The 20,590-nt window shown below is 41.8% G+C and overlaps 1 protein-coding gene across 4 annotated transcripts in view; it reads right to left on the reverse strand.

Moving 5' to 3' along the window:
- PRKACA (protein kinase cAMP-activated catalytic subunit alpha) overlaps positions 1–20,590 on the reverse strand; it is a 902,215-nt gene that overhangs the window by 495,836 nt on the left and 385,789 nt on the right. Inside the window, exon 1 of one of the 4 annotated variants that reach the window (XM_085654297.1) lies at positions 16,569–17,324. The exons of the other annotated variants lie outside the window; for them this stretch is intronic. Within the exon in view, the coding sequence (XP_085510423.1) occupies positions 16,569–16,575 (7 nt within the window). The 5' untranslated portion in view covers positions 16,576–17,324. Of the gene's footprint in view, positions 1–16,568; positions 17,325–20,590 lie in introns of those variants that run through there. 4 annotated transcript variants of the gene reach the window in all.

A 20,590-nucleotide genomic window follows, 5' to 3' on the forward strand; every position in this document is an offset into this window, starting at 1 on the left:
TTGTGTCTCCTTAACTTGACTGGCCCAGCTCAAAGGAATGGAAGACCTCTACAGTGACTGCACAACTCCACGCACTAAAGAAGAGTACCTGCTTGCCTGGCATAAGGATGGACTTTTTGTTGTTCCTAGTAAGAGTCACAGTAGTTGTGCCTGGAATGCACCACTGTACGGTTTGGGACTCCGAAGGGACCCGAGAAGCCTGGCATCGAAGAATGGGAAGACTCTTGCGCATTGTCAACAAAAGTTGGCAGTGAATGATGCCATACATTTGGAGAAAACATAACTGTCAGATGTGGAGGTGAAGGGCTAAGCTCTCTATTGGTAGTGGATTATCTCCATCAAGAAGTTGCTTTTACTTTGATGGGAATGTATAAGATGTAGGTAGGCGCTTTCCAGTTTGGAAGCTAGAGAATTTTCTTTAACAATGGAGAGGAGTGTGTCTGGAATGATGACCAACTTTTTGAAATTGAGAGTACTGTGGGCAAGATTGGGCTGCATTGTTTTGCCATTTTCCTGACCTAGGAAATACCTCAAAAGCCACAGTGGTTTGAGCCATTGGTAAACACTCCACTGTGTGTTCAAGGAAGAGCTTCTGGATTGTTTCATGAAAGATGGCCAAATGCACCTCGTTCTCCTTCACTGGAGGTCATGGTGGAGGCTTTGTGAGAAATTCTATGGGCTAGACAATGCCCATAATGCTCGGAGGTGATGCCTAGCTATTCTGGGAAGAAAATCTATATAGTGCCCCAGCTCCCCCTGCATAGACAGAGTATAGGTGCTTGACAGTCAGATCTGTCTTGGCTAGACATGGACTCTACTGTAGGATGCCCTACCCCACTCTGAGTCTTGATGACCATTTGTCGCCGAGGTTGTTGCAATGAAAATGCTTGACTAAATCACCAGAGAAGTATGAATAAATGCTTTCTATTCATATTTCTGTGGCATACAAGATGTATAAAGCAGGCTTCTCTAAATGGTCACTATGGTCATAGCCATGTCTGCATCCGTTTTAAGTGTTTGGGGTACCTTACACAGGTTTGCTGAATATATTGTGGCCATTCAATGAAATGTCAAAACTTGACTGAACATCCGACCGAAAGGGTGTGCTGTGCAGCCAATTGTACCTGAAAATTAACACGCCACTGGCAATTTGGTAGAAGCTGATGTTGGAAACACCAAGTGAAGCATCGATTAAGGCAGTCAAAGTGTACTCTTCTACCCGGAATATGGTTCAAGCATAGGATATCTTGTTGAAAGAACTGTGCTTAACTATGCCATATTTGTCTGTCACAAAGATAACAGATGGCAGTGGCACCAAATGAATAGATTATTTTGCCCACAGTTTCTAAAATACTGCCCTCTATCCATGGACTTGGTCTAGAGCGATGGAAGGAGTTCAAGCTTTGCTCTGAAAGCACTGCCTAAATAAAAATCGGTTTTCTTTCTGTTGAGGAGGCAAGCAAACAAAAAGTCAGATGCCTTGTATTTCTTATTCAATCCCATAATGTTTGTACATCTAGTGGCCGAGTTTCTCATGCACACCAAACCTATTCCCAGAAATTGACTACAATTAATATGGCTCCGGTGGATGTCCGACACCTATTTTTTTTTTTTAAATCAAATAGAAAGAAGGTCTACTCTATGGTTGCCATGGGAAGCTTGAATATTTAAGATACCCAAACAGTGAGATCAGGGGGCCTAGCAGTATAATCTGAGAGAGGAATGGAGGCGATGGTAGCTCCACTCAACCCACCCTTCAAGGAGACATAAGCCCCCCATTCTGCTCCTTTAGTGCCTGGGGGAACCTAGCTCGATCATTATGAACTCTGTTACCATCAGTATCGCTATGGTGGCCACATTCCTCCTCCTTATCTCTGGGAAGAGGTGGAGTTGGCATCATAAGGAAGACTGGCAGCAAAGTAGGTTGAGTACAAGCAGTGAATGGTAATGTTGGCTGAGGATCAGGTGAAGGCTACTGAGGTGCGGCTAAAGGCAGTGCCGTAGAAGGAAATTTAGAAAAAAAGGTACTCTTTAGAGTACCTGTTTGCTCCTGAGAAGTGGTGGTACTCTCCCATTAAATGTATTGCAACAGTGCTGGTAAGGTACTTTCTTTCAAATGAAAGAAGTGACAGTAACTTCCTATTTAAAGCACTAGCTACAAGTAGAGGCACTGGCTTTGGTGGAGGATGGAATGGTACAAGCGTTGCAGGAGCCCAGGCTTTCTTAAAACTTATGAATCATGTCCTGCAAAGAATTTCGAAAATGCACAGATACTGTACCACTGGAGTTGGATACACTGACTGCCAGACATAGTCTCTTTGATGGAAGGCAGCTTCACAAGTCCTGTGTGGCTACCAGTAATATTTCTGTTATGTGTCGCACAATAAAAAGTACATTTCAGTTCTAATGCACCCAGGCTTTGCGATCTTCCCATTTATCTTTGTGGCTGCTGTAGTTTTTTTTATTCCTGCCCGTCACAACTTCCATCACTTTACTGCTTACTTTTCTGTTGAAGGAGTGATTATCGCATATTAGCTGCTGTGCTTTGACAATTACCTTAACTGGTAAGACTCTAAACTGCAAATAACCTATGGTGGCCAGCGAAGAATTCGTAGAGGTCAGGTTTGATGTAATTGACGAGACTGTCAACAACATTAACGCCTATCTGGAAAGTGCAGACGAGGAAACAATTGACATGGCCGTGGAAGAGTCATAAACTGTTTATGTTTAAGATGGTGCTGGCAGTGAGGAGCGCCAGAGTTTGCCGCAATTGTAGGAATTAGACATGTGGCATTAACAAGTTAAATATTCTCCTTCTAGTTGGGAGATACATTGGTTGAGGGTGCTTTTAATGAAGACATCCGTTTATCGCTTGATTGTTCATTGAAGTTCTGCACTGACGTCTGATGTTGACAAAAGAAACATTGGGTTTCGCAAAGAAAGGCAGTCAGATGGTGCTGGCCATATTTGAAGAGCATTGTATATGGTGAATGGTGGAGTGATATAACAGTTTGACTGATGAGAAATGTAGTCTTTTTTTAAAAAATTGTTTTGATTGGCTGCTATGACGTTTTTAGTAAAGAAAGACAAGCATAATGTCCTTAGCAGATTTGAAAATTCTTGACGCGATAGATAGAAAATGGTTTATTCACCTTTGCATATAGTAGAGGGAGATTTTAAAGATGTTATGTAGCCATACAGGAAAACATCCCTGACTATACACTTATGTACACCGATAGACACAGATAAGCAAATTTCATACTTTTAGTGTGCACATAAAACCCTTTCAAGGATCGATCATGTATGCAAACCAGCAAGAGATCCCTTTTATACTTTAAACAGAATATCTAGCTTGAGGATATCAGATCATTCCCTCTTGGTGTAGTGATAGGAGGAAGCAATAGAAATTATAGGAATTACTTGTAGGTTAGATGGATGGGAGCTAAGAGAAGCTAAAAACAATGGCTGTAATTTGGTAGATTCCATACTACGCATACACAATACTGGATGAGTCAATTCCGCACCAGTATTATGGTACACTTATGAGACAATATTTAGGGATAGAATGAAAAATATTATAGTACAAAATAAAAAAATACAAACTTGAGGAAATTAGAGCTCTTGGAAATATTATTCTCAGGTTAGAAAAATCCTGCTAACTGACCTATTAATAGAACACTCCAGACAACTCCAGCAAGGAAAGAATACCTAAATAATGCACAAAATGCTGTGAAACAACACTATCACGCTACACAGAGGAAAATTACAAGTCAGGGTATAAAGCAGGACGCCTTCTAGCTCAGCTTGGATGAAGAGTTGAAGAGGCAGGATGGGTGGGAGAAAAACTAGATGCATATGGGGAGAAAGTCACAACAGATGATGAAATAACACAAACATTTGTCAAACACTATAGTGACTTGTAAAAAGTTAAACAAAGAAGTGGAGAGAAGGAGATTAAAACGGTTGTCGAAGAACCTAGATATACCGACCCCAAGTGAAGATCATAAAGAAGATCTGGATGGTGACTCTACACTTGATGACATCTCAGAAGTCATTAAACATATGCAATGCAGCAAGACCTCGAGCCAAAACTACATTCCTCCGGAGGTCTATTAGAGACTGTCCTCTCCAGCGGGCGAAGTTTGTTGAACATGGAAAAAGCAGTGCAAGAGCAGGGAACTCTGCCTCCATATCTCAGACATACAGCAATATCAGTGATACATACGAAGGGGAATCTGAAAGATGATTGTGCCTCATATCGCCCAATATCACTGCAAAATGTGGAAAAAAAATTTCTAGCCAAGATATTAGTGGAAGTTGTGACCTCCCTTATCGACAGACCAATCTGGATTCGTGCTACGACACTAATACACGTGGATCTACAGAGACAACATAACTGGTGAGATAATAAAAATTTATGGGAACCACTTGCTATAATGTTTGACATTTAAAAAGCATTTGATTTCATCCACTGCCTTACCTTCTTTCTATAACACTAAAGCCATTACGGTTCGGACAAATCTTCTGTAGTTGGGTAACTCCAAAGTAGCAGGGCCCGACAGTGGTAGTTAAGGTAAATGGAATAATCTCATACTCATTTACTCTAGCGCAAGCCACAAGGCAGAGATGCCCACACTCATGTACTTTTTGTATTGAACCACTGGTGTGCTGGATCAGGTTAAGAGGGAATATTGAGGGGTCTGCCATAGAAACCAGTGTGTCAGGGGAGAAAATCTTACTATATGGGGACAAATTCCACCAATATGAAGAGAACCTGAACATAACAGTTGCAAGTATATTCTCACAATTTGAAAAATACAGCAGTTATGCAGAATAATATTTATGATTAGGATGCGGAGGGGGAACCCCTATAAGAAATAGAAGTAATGAAAGTCGGGTTCAAATACCTGGGAATAAATGTAACACCAAAACAACATTTATTCCTAGAAAGAACACTACAATTGTATTGAATTAGTTCCAGGCTGATGCAAGTAGGTGCCACACTGTCATTTACAATATTAGGAACAGCAGCAATCTTTCAAACGATTTCCTTCCCAAAATTTCTCTATAGGATACAAAATATGCCATTACCAGTACCAAAAACATTCTTCCTCTGGATAGATAGGGAATTATACATTATGATCTAGAACGTAGGTACTTTCAAGATATCAATGAAATCACTATGCAGCGCCACAAACAATAGCACTACCAGGCATAAGTGCCTTATACAAGGCATCAAAACTTTAAACCATAAATGATTGGATTTACCCTGTGAGAAATGACCCAATGGTAGAACTAGAGAGGCATTTAGCAGAACATTCTTGTACAACATCTAAGGGGACAAAGGGAGGTATAATAATCCACATTTGTAAAGCGCAAACAATTACCCATAAGGGTCTCTAGGCGCTGGGGGCCGTCTGGAAGATTAAGCAAGCTATTGCCCAGAGTCACATGGTGTTGGGCTAATCTGCCGCCGAGGTAGAAACAATTATCCGCAAAGCAAACAATCCTAGCAACCTGAGGTTGTGCTTCATGTTCCCTGGTATAGATGGAAGACAAACCTACCAAGGAATATCCATTATGGACAAGAAATATGTTGAGTTTCACGAGCCGAAGGGATTTCAAAAATGGAACTTACTAGGATATCTATAGTAGGGAATATAATGGAACATGGCGGCATTAAAACATCGTCACGACTAAAGGAAGAGTATGACATGTCACAACCCCAGGCAAACAAGTACCTGTAACTCAGATACATTTTACAGACCAAAGCAGTAGACTGGTTGGAAATACCAGAATACACCCCCTCAGAGAACTGGATAAAACGCTTATAAACAACTTGCCAGACTGTCTACAAAAGTTTTTTTTTTTTTTTTTTTTTAAGTGGGAAGATCTCTGTGAAATAAAAGATACTGATTGGGAGGATCCGTTAATGCACCTGAGAGAGGTGACTATTGAAAAGCCGGAGACTGATTCCGCAAAATTTTTTACATAGACCATATTAATAACAGTCATATAAAATGTACCTTCTTGTCTGAAGTGTGACATACAATTTGGGAAGGTGATTAATTACGGGAATGCTGGAAGTGAATTCCAAGTGAACTGGGAATTCTAGAATATGGAATTTCGCGAGTACCCCAATTTGTAATGTTAAGTATCTCCACTGAGGTAGACCTGCCACAAAGTAAATTTGTGTTTCGTATACTGGGTCATTTTGCGGCTAGAAGAAACATTACAATGCAGTGGGGTTCCCAGACCATACCAGCACAGAGGGAGTAGCAAGCAGGTACGATTGGTGTACAGCAGCGGAAAAAGTGGTCTTTCGAGAAGAGGTTGCTTGCAAACATTTAAGAAAATTTGAGGAAAGGAGAAAACGATTGTGGTTTAAGAGAGAAAAAAGTGTCTATTAAAGGACCCATTCAGGTATACAAATGAACAAGTCAAAGGCTGTGAGAAACAAGGGTAGATTCAAAGAAAAGGATTACCTCAGGGATTATAAATGTTATGTAAAAGAATTGCTCTTAGTGCCATGTCTAGAAGTCCTACAGGCTATGCAACATTCGTTAAACTGGATTACTGACCTGTTTTGATGTGTGATTAAAAAGAATGTTAATGTAAAACATAATAAAATTTGTTTTAAAAAAAACCCAGTATATTATCTCTGTATGTGTGCGGGATCCAGACACTTTTTCCGACATATTACAAAACACTTTACGTTCTTTTTAATTTTTGATTGTGCCACACTAGCTCTGAAAGAGAACTTTTTTTAATAAAAAGGTGCTTTATACCTTCAATCTACCGGTACTTCAATGGGGAGTACCTTTGCCCCTAGTGTGGCTGGATTATACGTTTATGATTTTGAATGCAAATACATCTTGGTGCCCACGAATCCGTACTCTTCCAATTTAATATTCTGGAAGAGATATATAGATGATGCTTTTATCATCTGGCAAGGTACCGAGCATACTCTCCTGGAGTTCTTTGATTGGATTAACACCTGTGATCAGAATTTGACTTTCACCAATTCATTTCATAGACATGAGATGGTATTTCTTGATGTTGTAGTAACTAAGACAGAAGGTTGTCTATTGACAAAAACTTACTACAAACCAACAGCTAAAAACAATTTGTTGACCTTTTCAAGTTTCCATCCAAGGCCGCTTAGAGAAAACCTCCCTTACGGACAATTTGAAAGAACACGGCGGAATTGTAGTAAGGTAGAGGATTTCCAGAGTCAATCCAAAGATTTGACACAGAAGTTGCGGTCTAGAGGCTACCCCGAGAAAATACTGAAAAGAAGCTGTAAAAGGGCCAGGAATCAACTTAGAGAGGTTCTTCTAGAGGATACACTCAGACAAAGTGATGATATTCCCCTCACCTGTGTAACAACTTACAGTGTAGCGTCAAATGCAGTTTCTAACTCAATCAAGAAGCATTGGCGCATCCTTGAGAGTAACAACATCAAGTGGGAAAAACCCCTCTTTTCCTTTAGGAAAGCAAGAAGTATCAGGGATGCCGTGGTACATACGAGACCCAAGATGCTTACCATAAGAGATGATTCTTCTGTCTTAGCTTCCTGGGGTTTACCGCGTGTTACGGGACACTTTCCTTGTGGTGCATGCAGTTTGTGTCATTTGACCACGGCCTCAAAAACATTGAGCCTGGGAAAACATGGACCCAACGTCCACACACAAATTGTAACACAATGAACGTGGTGTATATGATCACTTGTCCCTGCAATTTAAGATATGTAGGGATGACTTCTCGCAAAATTAAGCGGCGCATATGCGAACATCGGAGCAACGTCCGCTGTAAGAAAAGTGCGACCAAGCTGACCGACCATTTTTTAAAGTCAAACCATACACCCAATGACATGCATTGGACTATCATCGACCATATCCAAGCAGGGACACGATCCTCACATCTTTTTTTTTGAGAAGGAACAACGCTGGATTTATCGTCTGTCCACACATACCTGTGGTCTTAATGATAATATACCATGAGGATCAGTGTTGAAACGTTAACAACCTTAGAATCTGTGAACCCCCCTCTTTTTCAATTTCCGTGTATGGTCATGGGTGCTTTTTGATATATTAATGTTGGCTGGGACACAGACCTGGAGAATATTTATGCATACCCTTGGATAGTTTCCTCTTCTATCAGTTTGTGAACCAATCTCTGGGTATCCCAGTAATCCCTCTAATGTGGCCCCGGAATGAGGTTCTTTTTGTAATCCCTCTAATGTGGCCCCGGAATGAGGTTCTTTTGGCTGGGTGTAAAGAACTATCCCCTTTCTTCTTTACATACGCTAAGACAAATTTTTACGTGTTTCTTAGCGCATTTTGCTATTTTTAGCATTATAAGCTTACTATTGCTGAGGTACTCTGTGCTATTGTTTGGGTTTCTTCTATTTTATTTAATGGTTTGAAGATGTGAAATCAGTCTTCCCCTTTAATATTGGACTGATTCCCATCTTTATCACGCAAAACGAAGCCCTCGTTGCGTAAATATCGAGTCAGCAACCTAGTCTCAATAAAGTTTTTTTGTAAACAAAGAAATCTGAACACGGTCCTTGGTTAACGTTCTAGTGTTGCAAACCGGAACGAACCATTGATTTTTGAAGTGTTCACGTAACCACGTTGCTCACGTGACTTCCTTTCCCGGAAGCACGTACAGAGTTGTACGCGCTTAGGGGCAAAACCGCTAGTATTTATCCGCCGCCGTACGAAGCAGCAATCACCTCCAGGGCTGCAGGGACCAAGTAGGTGTTTCGGCTGGCGGTTGAACCTAAGCTAAGTGACTACAATTTTCCCCCCTTCCTTTACAATAGAAAAGTGCCATTTCGATCGGCAGTTCACTGAACAGCTATTTTGAACAGTTTTAGAGGTTACTCAATACTGCTACCTCCTTTTGTTTACTTTTAGATTTGCATTGAGGCTCCCGCTACCCGGCAGTTCCTAAGGAGTGCAACCTCATTCGCTTTTATGTGAGCCCTGTGTTTTCTCATGTTTTCTCCCCTGAGTTTGGATTGAATTAAGACTGCCATTGTCGAACTGCTATCTTGTATGTAGTTCGAAAAAACCATGTTCTTCGATCTTTGAGTTTTTAACAACGTTAAGTCAACAATTGGTTCTGAAAACAGATGCATGAATTAACGTTATGGTACACTAAGATAATTTACTTATGAAGTACCATGTAAACGATAAGTTGAATATAATTATTCAAGAGATATCGAATTCAGGATTCCACTTCCCCTCCTCTTTCTTTGAGAGAGTATTATGTTTCATTGAATTATACTTAGTTCAAAAGAATACAGCGAGGGTTAATAGTGGAAACATCCTTTATATTTTGGGATAGTCACTTTATAAAAAACTTTTTTCTGTTGTCTCTTTCAGAAATCATTTGCTTTTGGGAAATTCCTGAAGGTCCACACTTAAACCCTGAGTTGCTAAACAAAAAATTACACCAGACGTTAGGGTAAGCCTTAGCGTGCCTATACCGCCATGGTGTTGTCTGGTCCTGACGAAAGCTTCGACAAAATGAATATGGAAGCTGAAACATGTTGACCGCATTTCTTTAGGATGTATCTGGTCAATTAATTACCAGTTAGCGACATCCATCTCACTTCATTTTAACTGGTGCCATTTCTTGGCTACCATTAAAAAAAATTGAATTGAGAAAAGGCCCCATTTTAAATCACCCTTTTCCCCACTAGAGGTTATAAGATACAACACGCTCCGCTATATTTACAGCGTTGTAGCACACCAGGAATACATGTCATATTCCTGGTGGGGACCCTATGATGAAGGATGTCACCAACCAGGTTGGTGAGTGAGGGTTCCATTCTTTTACCTAAAGTGACTTCTTCCCTTTCTACAAACCTGTGTGTGTGGAGACACTCTTTAGTTGTTTGATTATGAAAAATAAATCCATCAGGCATATCGGGCATTGGCAGTGTTGGCTAAAAAAAAATAAAGGATTTTAAAGGGTTTTAGATTGAGAAATGAAAAAAATTGGTATTTTACCGGGATATAAGAAAACAAATACAAAGCAAGTCAAACTGACACTACACCATTAAGAATTCCAGATGTCTCTAGCCTTCCATTGATGCAATACAGGTTAGGATCAGCAAGTATCTTCCTTTGTGCTTTTTGGCAATACGGAGATACAGGCAGGAGGTTTATGGATTCAGAGAGACCACAAATGAAGAAGATTTAGAATCACAAGAAAATAACTTTTCCTTCTCTATCATTGGAGCCTGAGCTATCCTTAAACAGTAGAATACAATGTCAAGCTAAAGAAAGAAACTCCCCCTTGGATGTGGAATCCAACAACAAGCGAGGTATCTACAAAACTTTGAGTCACAAGAATTGGCAAAAGAGAGAGAAGTAGTTGCTTGAAAGTCTGAATCAACATAATAACGTTTAGCAAATGTAAGAACCAATCTTTGGGTGGCTGCCTCATACATACTTGAACTGGTACATTTATCATAAAAGCAGCAATTTCTGCCTTGCCTAGAGTATAATGGCCAATTGGTTTATTTGACCAGGGTCAAGTCACTTTCTGATAGCAAGTAAAGATACAGGATAGTATGCATCTTGCTACGGGTTGATTAGTAGAAGGTAGACCTGCACACACAGTCTAATATTTGTCAAAAATCTACTGTAAAGTGGATTGGGAGTGTCGGCTACATAATGAAAAATCTGGGGGCCAACAGGGGATCAAATCTTTTCACACCAAGGCACAATGAGGAAGGTGAAGTAGCTCTCTCCTTGAACTTGAGCCGGTGGATGAAGGAGGTGCGCAACCAACTTCTTCCTGCTCATTTCTCAGAAGAACTCCATCCCTGTCTCAGAGTCCTCTGTATAGTCTCTCCAGTCATATTTTGCAGGTCTTAAGTAAGTCAGTAAGAGTCCAGAAGGAATATGTTGATCTCATTTTTCTAGGACTTTTCCACACTTCAACACTCAACAAGCATTGGCAAAATCAATAGGACCTGGGGATTTGCCAGTTGTTCTAAGCCATGCTGCACAGCATTCATGATGCACCCTCCCAGTCAGACTTCCTAGATGGAGAGGTTGGCCAGGAGAGGGTTGTTTGTTTTTATCTTGGAGCCGTGAAACCCTAGCTTGTACCAGCCCGAGCCATGTGGTGGGGCAAGCAACATGGAAGGGGATTAAGTAACAGGGAAGGTGGGGGCAGAAGCATGGCACAGGGAGGGTGGGGCCAAAGCAACACAGAGCTTGGGGGTGGGGGGGGGAGATAGGAAGAAGTGCCACGGAGGGCGAAGTAATATGTCCCAAGGGGCAACCCAGAGGCCAAGTACACGTGGGAGGCTACTGGAAAAGACACATGTTCCAGTTCAGTGCTTAGACAAGAAGAAAAATGGCAACAACCTACTTTTCATACAAACCACCTAACAGCCTACCTAAAAGTCCATGCCTGAGATCATAGTTTATTTTATGTACTTAACTTCCAATGTTACTTTCTACACAGGTTTCACTTCGAAGTATTTAGTATAACAATCTACCAATAATCTTATGAACAGGTTACTTGCTCCTAAAATATCTATCTTTCTTAGGAAACTACCAGTTAGTTTTTCCCATGGGTACATAAGTATTTTTATCCAAAGGAATGGTGTTTGCCTCATTATTTCAATCTTGGTACTACTCCTACAAGCAAAACAGTTTTCCCTTACATTCTTCATGTTATCATCAACGCTTACTCACCAGAAAAGATTCTCTTAATCTATGCTTTGTAATATTTCTACCTGGGTTGCCCTAAAGAACTGCATTGGTTGTCTCTTTACAACTTTAAAGGGAGTATAATTTGATTTCCCCTCAAAAACTGTTCACCACATAGCCTTAATTCTTCTTTTAAACCATGAAATGTCTTTACTCCCTCTTTCTTCCCTGGGCTAAAATCCTTACATTAATTTAAAATCTGTTCTTTCACCTTCATTTAAACTTGATTTTTCCATATCACCTTATTACCCTTCCCCTAAAATTAGCTATTCCTCAATTAACCCCATCCATTCACAATTCACTTCTCTTGGTTCACTTATCTTCTCATTCATCACCAACTGAAAGTACTGATAACCAGTTTGCTATGTTATTCTTAACCCCTTTAACATATTCAACTTCCAGGTTTTAATCCATAACACTCTGTGTTCGCCTGGATATATTGTGCCACACTGACCTACCGTCATCTTCCATTTTTAGAATGTGCTCTAAGGGTTTATGGTCCGTTTGATTATTATAATGCCCCAAACAAAATACCTAGTTTATTTTAAATGCCATAATCTGCTCTTCGCTCTCCATTATCTGTGTCAATATTGATCCCAATACTGCCTTGCTAGAATCTGTTACTATGTGTGTATTAGTACAAGTATGAAAGTGTTCTATGCATTGTTTGACCTTTTTGAATGCTTCACACATTTCTTTGTCCCTGCTTGTAAACACCACATTTGCCTCAGCAAGTCTCTCATAGGTTCTACGATTTCATCAAAATGATTTATGAATTTGGAACAATATTTTGTCAGGCTCAAAAATGACCGTAAATTATCCTTATTAAGAGGTTGCGGAGCCTTCTTTCCAGTACTCTATAGACTTTAACACATCAAAGATATGAGACTTGCATCAATTCACAATATTCCCTTAGACAGTCAATCCTTAATTTGTATTGCCTCCTTATATACTTTGTATTTTTTTATGCTTTCCCTTTTATGAAATGTTATGTTGGAAACATAGCAACTTTTTAAAATGTTTTAATAGTTTTTTTAAATACTAATGCCACCAAAGCGAAGCCCAGCGGCATATTGCAATACCTACATGTACCCGATGGTGTGGTAAGGCAAGTTAATGGTTTTGACTCATGTGGGTTTATTTGGCAGTATGCTACAGATATAGCCAATACACAAACACTTTTTATTGATATATTATTGCATCTTTATCGTCAAAATCGCTTTGATTGAAATTCCAGTTTTGGACATTACCTGTTAACAGCTTTTGCTCAAGATGGCCTTCACGCACTAACAAACTTGACACATGCCCGGTTTACAAACTTGTTCCAGAAACCAAGATACATTGCCTTTTCTTTTGTAACTCGTACACCAGTCAGAAATAAATGGATTCTCCCAATGTGTTGATTACTGGGAGTTAGGCACAAATGGCATTTTGCACAATTTTTTTATGTAAATGATAATCTTGCTTTTTTACTGAAAGTTTAATGGGGGATCACACCCGAAATAAACTTGACTGATTACCAACCCCCATCCCACTAAGTATTTTTGATAAGTTTGGAAAGGGGTTCTTATTGATCCAAATACTACTGCTAGGTGTGTGAAAAGTCCATACATTTGCTGCTCTTGTTCCAGCATTGGACGCAGATCACGGGGTCAACCATTTGGAGGTTGCTAAGGGACCGAGTATTCCTTTTACTTAAAGAGTATTCAGTTCCTTAAAAATAGTTCTCACATCAAGTATTAATTGGATTTAACTGTGTGTTTTCTCGTCTAAATCTGGAATGTAAGCCTTATGAAATGAGGCACTTGGAGAGGGGAGGGGCAAGCAACACAGAGGAAGCAAATGATGGGGAAGAACAACGAGGAGAGAAGCGCACAGCTGAGAGAGTAACATATAGAGTGGGTGGTAGAGAAGCACATGGTCTAGAGAGGAACAAGTATGCTGGAGGGAGAGAAGCACACAGTGGAGAAACAACAATGTGAAGCACTCGGGAGGGAAGCACAACCGCAAGAGATCAACACAGAGAGCAGAAAACTGAGAAACAGATGGGTGAGGCAGGAATAAAAGTGCTGGGGGAGAAAGCACGCAGGCAATAAAGAGTAACGTGGAGTCCGGTGGAGAAAAGCATATGGGCAACAAAGAGCAATAGGAGCACAGGCGGGTGAAGAGAAGCACACAAGAGTGACAGCTAGAAAACACATGCATTCACATGGAGTGCTTACATTGAAATAAAACCTGTTTGCTGGAAGTCAGCAGTGAAATGTATAAAAGGCAGCCCATTAAAGATGGTAAAGAGGCTATTTTCGAGAGGAGGGACAAACACATGATTGACAAACTGCAACACAGAAAGCCATTAGATAAGGAGCGAACAAATGAGTGACAATGCCAAACAATGGTAAGCAATGGGCGTGTTCTACCTCCAGGTAAGCTCTAATTTAGCCCACAAGAGGTCTTTTGAAACCAGACTGCTGCGCTAACTGGTATGCTCGACCTAAATATGTGCAAAACCACACCTTTAAAATTACTGCGTGTTCTACTTTATTTTGATCTCCAAATTGTGAAATAGGGTGATGAAGCCTTACTAAAATGGAATTATCACGGCAGTTTTAAAAATATTGCCCAGTTTTATATGAGCACCTGGGATCAAACATTTACAGTGCCTTGTAATCAAACCCAGAGGTAGGTCGGGGGTCTTGACATTCATAAGACTGATTTGGAAATGTAGATGAATTTTCGAAGTCTGTGTACAAATCAGTTAGGGTGGCGTGGTGGGGGATGGGCGGGGGGTGAGGGCGCATGACGTAATTTTCTGGAGTGTTTCCCAGCTACAGTTGGACATTATTTCCATGAGTTAATTGGGAGACACCTTCAATTCCTAAAAAATACTCTGCTATTCCAGTCTCTTATGTAACCCTCCGACAGGAAAGAATTCCCATAGCTGTACAAGCAAGATCATACGACCCTCGACTGGCCAATGTACAGCATCAGGCACTACATTCAGGGGACCCACAAACTGAGGTCCACTCCAGCTGGAGAGAGTTTTCATCCCCACCTAGCTCATTGTTGTACGGAACTTGTGATATCTCTAACGTTGTAAGATCTTGTAACACTGGATATTAGCTCGTAGACACTTCAAGTGATGTTATCCTTTGGGGTTATTTGCAGCATGACGAGCAGTGTCGCGACCCATTTACGTAAATTACTAATAGCTCATTCGAGCGACTTTGGCTGACGAGCCCGGTGTCTGCACCTGCGCGCCTTGGAAGGTATTTTACCTATATATATGGCAGTCATCGGCACCCCGCATACCTACCTGCTCCCTGCTGACGAGAGGCAATTACCTCGAAACACGTGTCCAGGGATGGCATTATATTTCTATATACTCGTGGCGTAGGCGTACTCACCGTAGCCACTACACTATCCAGAATCCTTTGGGGTTATTTGCAGCATGACGAGCAGTGTCGCGACCCATTTACGTAAATTTCTTCAAGTGATGTTACTTGTGGTGAAAGATGCCCCTAAACTCCATATCAGTGCACGGACCCTGCCTGAAATCATTTTTGCGGTGATAGATGTTTTGAAGTAGATTATTGGTTCACAAGTCGTACAAGTGATGTATTTCATGGTGAAAAACGATGTCAAGTCAGATATCAGTTCAAAGGCACCAGCAGAGTGGTCTCTTTAACATAGACAACTTGGATTGCTTGAATCAGGATTTTAAGGGTCTCACCTGTTCGTTTCAGGTTGAGGGAGCTGGGCTTGTTGAGTTAAGAAAAATACCACTGTACTACAAGGACAGCATCAAATATGGGGGGTGGGTGGACTCTTCACCTTAAATGCAAGGGGCTATGCTTTGGACAATCTTTTATATATAGGTGTGGGGTAGGGAAGGTAAAGTCTAAAATTACACTTCCAGTTTTATACTACCAGATACTAAGATGGTTAACTGTGTTCTAGCAAAACTCCTAAGATTTATTGAAACCTGCGACAGAGCACGGCCTCTTGTGCTCTTTGGGTTAATCAAGTTATACAGTGAAAAGAAAGCACATACTCAATGCCATAAACAAACCCTCCTAGACACAGGCAGATTTAAGATGCGTTAGTACTTCAAATACACACCCCCTACTGATTTAAAGGGAACAAACGTTCCCAGGCACAAAACTTCGCATTCACGAATCAGACACCAATTTATTTCTGTCAGAAAAGTCATATCAAAGGATTTAAAATAAAATTTCGCAGACACAGAAAGACGGTGACTACGGTACGCGTCATAAGTATTTATGTGTCCTTGCAGACCTTACAATTTTAATGTCAAGCGAGACTGAGAGGGGTGTTGCAAGACTTAGGCAGGAAAGTATGTGGGACAATGGAACCCCCACAGCTCTGATCGCTCTACCCCCTCAAGAATGGATTGGGTCCTCCTCTGTCCACCTTCCCTCACTTGCTCTCCGTGTTACAACAAAAACAGAGTAAGAGACATACTGCGGTAAACCAACCTTCCACGCCGAACAATCAACCCTGTATTATAGGAATATTAAGGTCCCTGGATACCAGAGAGTTTAGCATACGTCGACGCTTACAATATGCCCCCACCCAGGCAGTCAGTCCTGGGCAGATGCCAAAAACTCGTATGGGCGTATGAAAGTGTTCATACTCCTTAAAAGCGAACAACGTTATTATCATGTTGCGCTAGACAAGCGGGGAAGGTTAGTTCCTATTTATCAAAACTATGGCTTGAGACGGTGATTTTAGAAGCAGTGGGCGGATTGGAGCCTACCCATTGGCACACAATGGACGCGTTACAGTGCCCGCCCTCCTACTTACCATCCATGCTGCGCTGGAGTGCACACTTGTCCTTGCAGTCTTCAGCTCGTACGTTCCTTTCCCTTTCGGAAATGCGGAAGTCCTCCCCCACGCCTCTTCAAACAAGGAACTATCTCACAAATGTTTGCGTTACAACATGTTTTAGTCAAACAAATGGAAGACTTTGCCCCGAGTGCATAAGCGAGACCTCCAAACTCTGTCCAATTGGCGATCGTCCTCGCTGTCCAGTTACCAGAGACAGTAAGGTCCGAACGACGCCCCAACGTCTGCCGGTAGTTCCTCCATCCTCAACTCCGCACAACAGGAACCAGTCCAAGGTCTGCAGCATGCATCTATCCACGAGGGGGGCGAGGATCTTATCGGACCCCCGAGAGCCTGGGTAAGACTCCGCTTCTAGGAGCATGTGCCCCTTTGCGTTAAGTCAGGCAGGAAGGAAAGTGCTCATCCCTGGGCCGCAACGCCACAGCCTATCTACAAACGGCAAAGTACGTTGGTCCTGGCGTGGACAAGGTCCCCGCGCTGCCTTTAGGCCTGGCACTCGCTTGGCAGAGACAGACAGACAACCAAACTAAGCCATTGCCGGTCACGGCTTCTCTGATTCTGGAACCAGGTGACAGTTCCTTCAACTGAAGCCGCCGGGTTCAAAAACACACACTGCCACGGATGGGCAGTCTGCTCGCTCTTGGCCGGGCCCAAAGTGTACCAAGCCAGCCGCAGGGATGCCTCCCTCCACAGGCAGGACAGGTTGGAGCACGTGATGGGATGACAGAAAACAAACAGGGGAAAAAAAAGCTCTCTGGAAACCAGTGTCTGCTGCGTAACATGGCAACGCGGATAGTTACTATTTATAAGCTGTCACAACAGCTAACCCCACTAAACAAATCCTGACTGAGCAGGAGAGAGGGCAAGGGAGGAGGAGAGTAGCCGAATAGCTAGCTGGGCTGAGGCACAGCAACGACTAAAACTGTAGCATGAGGCAGAGCGACTGAAAAGCAAGGAAATGAGGAGGGGCCAGAGGGAAGAGAGCAGCTAACGAAAGAGCAGGGATAGAAGGAGGGCCAGAAATAAAACTACACGCACGATGAGGATACAGATAATTGTATAGCACACGGTAAAAAACAGGCAGGGCAACTGAAAAAACAAGGGGTGGATAGAGAACAACCGGCAGAAGGATGGCTATATCATGAACAGGGAGTAGAGAAGGAAAGACACCGAGCAAATCAATTAAAAGGACTACACGACGGCGGGGGAGGGGGGGGTAGTGGGGGGGGGGAGCAGAGGAAGTAAGGAACAACTAAATGGGAGGAGGAGGAGTAACTGAAAGTGTAGGAGGTAAAAGAAAGAACGCACCGAAACGTAAAGTGGGACAGCGAATGAAAGCCCAGGGAGTGAGTGAGGTAACAGAGTAACTGCAAGATAAAGTTAAGGAGAAGAGGACTGAAATGGAGGCGACACACCGACTGGAAGTCACGGAGCAGAGGTGGGGGCAGCTGAAACAAAGGAATTGAATTGAAACAAAGGACCAAGCGATGAGTAAGAAACTGTCGCGGGAAAAACAGAGGATCTGAAAGGACAAGGGGCGAAAGAGATGCAGAACAACTGAAGGCAGGGCAGACCAGAACAATTGTGCAGATGAGGCAGGAAGGGGACATGAACGTAAAGAGAAATGAGATGGAAAAGCAATGTCTACAACAGGACAGAGCATCGGGTAGTATGGGACGTGGTGGGAGACAGAACTCAGGGTGCTAAAGGAGGAAACAGAGCACATGAGTTCCTAAAAAGGGGAGGGGTGCAGGTGCCCAAATAAACTGCATGCTCGGCACCCTCGGTTATACAGACAAAGCAAAATATCGGGGGCACAGCACTTTCAATTACATTTTTTATTGATTTAGATCTCTTACGTGATTAACAATTATACTAAATACATAATTCCATCTCTTTTATAAAATTATTTTACAAACATTTTAAAAATCTAATCTAAAACCTGAATAAACAGATTTCATAAATTTGTACAATGAATAAAAAATTAATTTGGTGGGCATTTAAAAAAAAGATCAGATCAGTGGAGGAGAGGTTGTATCTAAAATCATTGGGTTTTATGAAAACGATTTCTTGCCTCTACTACCTCCTTACTGGAACACAAACATAAAACAGGTGTTAAGTCCTGGGTTCCGTGATTGCATTTGCCGCATACCCCACTGTCTTCATCTAGGTTACACTAACTTCTTGAATACGCCTTTAAAGGAAGTAAACCTTGTCAAAGCATAATGATACATCTCCTAATAGAATGCTCCAAAGTAAATCTTACATATTGTTGAGTGATCTTAAACTCAATAGCAGAGGTGAAGAATTTATAATGAAACAGCTGAAGGCAGGGTGCCTTATCAAGCTCATACCTTAATTGGGAGTCATTTTTCAAAAAGTGCTTCATGTGTGCTGGGGACCAGGATTCGAGAATGGTTTCAGTGCATTGAAAATAATCTAAAGCGGTCTTAACATTTCTTTCGAAAGTATCAAGTTTTTTTTCCCTGACTTGAAAGTTTAGTCTTTCAATAAGGTCCTTGAACAACCTTCTTCAGAGTGTATTAGTTTAAAAACCCATCTGATTATGCTGGAGCTGCACATGAAAGGCAAGGCAGATGAGGAAAAAAACTAAAAAACAGAGCAGACCCCAACAAAAAGTCAGGGAAATCGAGTGCCACTGCAGAAGACCAACATCAGACTGAACCACTAACAACTGCTCACTTCACTACATTTACTTCCCTTTGGATAAAGCCTAACAGAGGCTTCAAAGGCCCAACACTGGCATTGTCTCAACCACTGAGGCGACATGAAGCTCCTGATGTAGTATGCTCCTCACGGTCATATTCTCTGACTCAAATCCCCATCACAGTGCCGTGACAGAGGGCGTCTGTTAATCCCCCTTAGTCCACAATAATCCTGAGACAAACTAATCCTGGGCTGAGCGATGCACTGTTACTCCCCAGGTATGTGGTAGGCATGAATTACAGCAGCCGCTTACTCCCAGGTTCCGGTTTAAAATGTCTTGGCGTGTGTACTGTGTAGGTATCGCTAACAATTAACTCGAGTGCTGCCTGGGGATTGAGCCGGACTGCAGAACAGTACACTCCACTCACAGCTCAGAGCAAGCACTTAATATACTGAGAGCACATACATCTCCCCACCGCCAGGCAGTCAGTAACAGGTTTCACTGCGAAAGGGGCCAGAAGGAAGGAGCAGGAAGGACCATCCCAGTACCCCTTCCCACCACAGGATCGCAGACAAGCAGGGAGCAACGGTGTGTACGCACTGTGCACCAATGTATCTTTAACCCAGAAAACACAGTTCCACTGTGCGGTTATCCCCAAACTCAAGCGTTGTGTAATGCTGAATAAGTTCATTGTAATTAATGTAGGAGTCCCGGGCATGATCGTAAGTGCGGTGGCCATGGTTGGAGTATGACAGCACAACGCACATTTTCAGCACAAACCATATGAACATTATACTACATACCGCACGTACAATATCATTTCAAAGTGCGTATCGCTCGTGCAATATCAACTCCGAGAAATGCGCTATATATTTTCAATTTAGAACATTAGATTAAATATCCTGAGCAGTGTCCTCGCCGACCATTATACAACCTATCTAGAGGAGAGTGCCATATTAGAACATTGCAATACATTCTCAACATATAGTGCTGTCTCCAAGCACTACAGTGCATATGCATATCCCTTGTGCATTGCCAACTCAGAGCAAAACAATATATGGAATGCTATAAGATGGAACTGCAATCAATAAATGCCCAATAATGCTGTAAGCTAATATATAGAAATGTACAGTAATGCTGTGAATCTATATATCTAGACAAATTCTCACACAACCCCGCATTTCAAGGAAATAATATAGCGCTGCAGCATATGAAAGGCACTTTGCATTGTAAATAACAATTTTTAACAGGGTGCACAACTATGAATGACATTTACTTTTGTGACTATGGCAAGAAAAAAACGCTATTAAGC

This window comes from Triturus cristatus, chromosome 4_1, assembly GCF_964204655.1.
Source record: "Triturus cristatus chromosome 4_1, aTriCri1.1, whole genome shotgun sequence".
In the NCBI taxonomy this organism is placed as follows: Eukaryota; Metazoa; Chordata; class Amphibia; order Caudata; family Salamandridae; genus Triturus; species Triturus cristatus.